This window comes from Protopterus annectens, chromosome 11.part0, assembly GCF_019279795.1.
Source record: "Protopterus annectens isolate FY-2018-M chromosome 11.part0, PAN1.0, whole genome shotgun sequence".
NCBI classification, from domain to species: Eukaryota; Metazoa; Chordata; order Ceratodontiformes; family Protopteridae; genus Protopterus; species Protopterus annectens.
In genome coordinates, this window is record NC_056745.1 from 376,542,208 (window position 1) to 376,544,916 (window position 2,709).

Consider the following 2,709-nt stretch of genomic DNA (forward strand, 5'->3'; position numbering starts at 1 on the left):
GCCTGTTAAAGCACACTGTTCATCAACAAATTGACTGTACTAAGATCTTATGTAGAAACACTACTTTTCAGTTGTAGGAAAGGGATCATTGGTGTATGCATACTTACCAGTTTACAGAAAATAAAAACATTATTCCACAGCTTATTCCAAATGGGAAGGAGACATGCCAACCCCTGCATTTTATATCAAAAAATGCCAGCTAGCTTCAAACTTTACTCATTGGATATTACATCTATGAGCTGCAACGTTTATATACTGTCAAGAATCATGATTACTGACACAACACTCATCTCTTTCAAACTTGATATCTTTGTCAAAGTCAGAGGTACAGTTTTTCTTTATTATCATGGTGATTCATCAGTCTTTTAAAACCCACATGGTCATTAAACCTACTGGTCAATCTCTAGAGTCTACGGCTGATTCACAAAGTGGCAAGTGACAAATATCAAAAATTAAAATCTGAATAGCCATTCCAGAACTTTAACAACTGCTTTATGAAAGCAATAAACCAGCCCTCCACTCCAACAGAGGAGTCAGTACAGAGGGAAAAAATGGCTCCGAGAACTTTGGAGTCGAAGTCATCCTCCCGGACTTGAAGCTGAGGCTTCGGCTCAGAGATGTGCTAGGCCCCGACGCAGTCAGCACTGAGCGAGTTAGAGAAGCAGTCAGGACTGAAGTTCAAATAATCTAACCCAATGTCTAGGACTCTGGGACCAATGAATCTGGGAGCTCCAAAGCCGTAGGACGGATTGGAGAAGGAGAGATTATCTTGCAAGGGGATGCTCCGCTCACGGATCCTGTATGGGACACAGCTGGAATGATCCCCATCTAGATCTGCGTGCAGAGAAATTTCCTCAGTCTGTCCACCTTATTTTCTGACAAGCTCCAAGAGGACCTGATGGAAGAGGTGACAGGGGAAGGAGAGACATCCGAAGGGGAGGTACTCGGCACAGATGGCTCTGGCCCAGAAGTAACAAATGGGGCACAGGGCAGAGGGGTATGCGCTGAAGTCAGAGTCGACAAGCTCTGCTCTGATGTTCTCGGGGCCTTTTGGGAGGCTCCAAAACAGCTAAAGAGGAGGGATCTGGTGACCACTTCTTAGACTCCCTGGCCTCCTCCGATTTTTCAGAAGAGGTTTGAGCCCCTGAGACAGAAGGGTTAGCTGGGGAGGGAAGTAAAATAAACCCTTTCAAAACCAACTTACTCCTTCTATGTTCAAGAGCCTGAGGTTGGAAGGCCCTGCAGATACAACACATCACTATGAGGTGTGCAGGCCCCAGACAATAAACACACTCCCTGTGGGCATCAGAGATGGGAATCTTGTGCCCAGAGGAAGTGCATTTCCTACAGGCTTACTGGATTTCTCCAACATAACTGAAGGAAGGAAGGAAAAAAAAGAAAGGAGCGACAGGAAGAACATGAGGCAAGACACAGAAAACTAAAGCTAGAGAGTTTTTTTTTTCTTTACCAATATAAAGCTGAAGAAAGCAGTAGGAAGCAACAAAGAAAAAAATAGACCAGGTCAACTCATGTATCACAAAACACAGATGAGTATACCCACAGAGGAGCTCAAAAAGGACCCATGATTCATTGCTGATCCGTGGCAAATGAGATCTGAGGTGTCTGGGGGGAGTGAGACATTATGGGTAGGATAGCAGGAGCTCCAGTTTGGAACCTTTAGCTTGCTAACGGCAGAGTCTCTCCCTAAGATGGAATCATAACCTACAGGTTGATGAAGACTTAACAGAAAACATCAGATCATTTATTTACTAAAAATGTATACCTAGTCATGGCAACATAGCATAACTAGGAATAAAAAGACCTCTGTATATGCAGTCATTCGGAGGACAGGGGATTGGGCACTGTGACTACAAGACCACACAAACTGTCAACTAAGTAGTACTGTGGGTGGGTTACACCAGGTTATGCTATACTGCCATGACTAAGAACAAAAATTCAATAAATGACAGTAGTTCAACAGTTTCATAAAAATCCTGTACATTTCTGGAAAAGACATTCAGTTTTTCATTGCTGGCATTTCACACTTTGGGCAAACCCACAATGAGGTTTCCCAATATTAGCCAGACCCATTATAGTAGCTTAAAAATCACTGCTGTTCTGCCAGCCATACACTCATTATAAGACTACTCCACATTTAAAATTCTTTCAATCTCTTCTAGTCTTTTCAAAGCAGCTGCTCTTTTCTTTTCAATGTCTTTGATTTCTTTTGCCGATTTCTTTTTAGACTGTTTGTCCAAATTTTTAGTCTCGGTTTGCTTCTCATTTTTGAGTTGTTGGTCATTGTACATATTTGTAGGTTGTGAGCTTCTCTTTCCATTCTTTTGTTCTGGCTGATTTTCAAACAGAGTTTTTTTTTCTTCTGCTGATACTCCACCGCCATTTTCTAAAGGCCCCTTCTGCCCTGCAGCATTCAAAGCTACAATTTTACTTTGAACAATGCTCAAGTGGCGATGTATGTACTCCTCTTCAGGTGCCATAGCCAGTGTGTCAACCAGACACTTTTCTGCCTTCAAAAGGTCTTTTTCTTCGAAATAAACCACACAAAGATTGTGTTTTCCCTGTACATTGGTTGGGTCAATTTCTACAATTCTTTCAAAGCACTTCTTAGCTCCTTTAATGTCTTTCATTTGGTTCATTAGTATATCCCCCTTGAGGATTAGACCTTTGCTGTGATCAGGGTAATACCGT

At 42.2% G+C, this 2,709-nt stretch overlaps 1 protein-coding gene across 1 annotated transcript in view; it reads right to left on the reverse strand.

Moving 5' to 3' along the window:
- Positions 1-319: 319 nt before the first annotated feature.
- Positions 320-2,709, reverse strand: part of TMTC3 (transmembrane O-mannosyltransferase targeting cadherins 3) — a gene marked incomplete in the record, with an annotated part of 998,858 nt that continues 996,468 nt past the window's right edge. Inside the window, 1 exon segment of the mRNA XM_044087864.1 lies at positions 320-2,709. Coding sequence (XP_043943799.1) covers positions 2,145-2,709 — 565 coding nt within the window.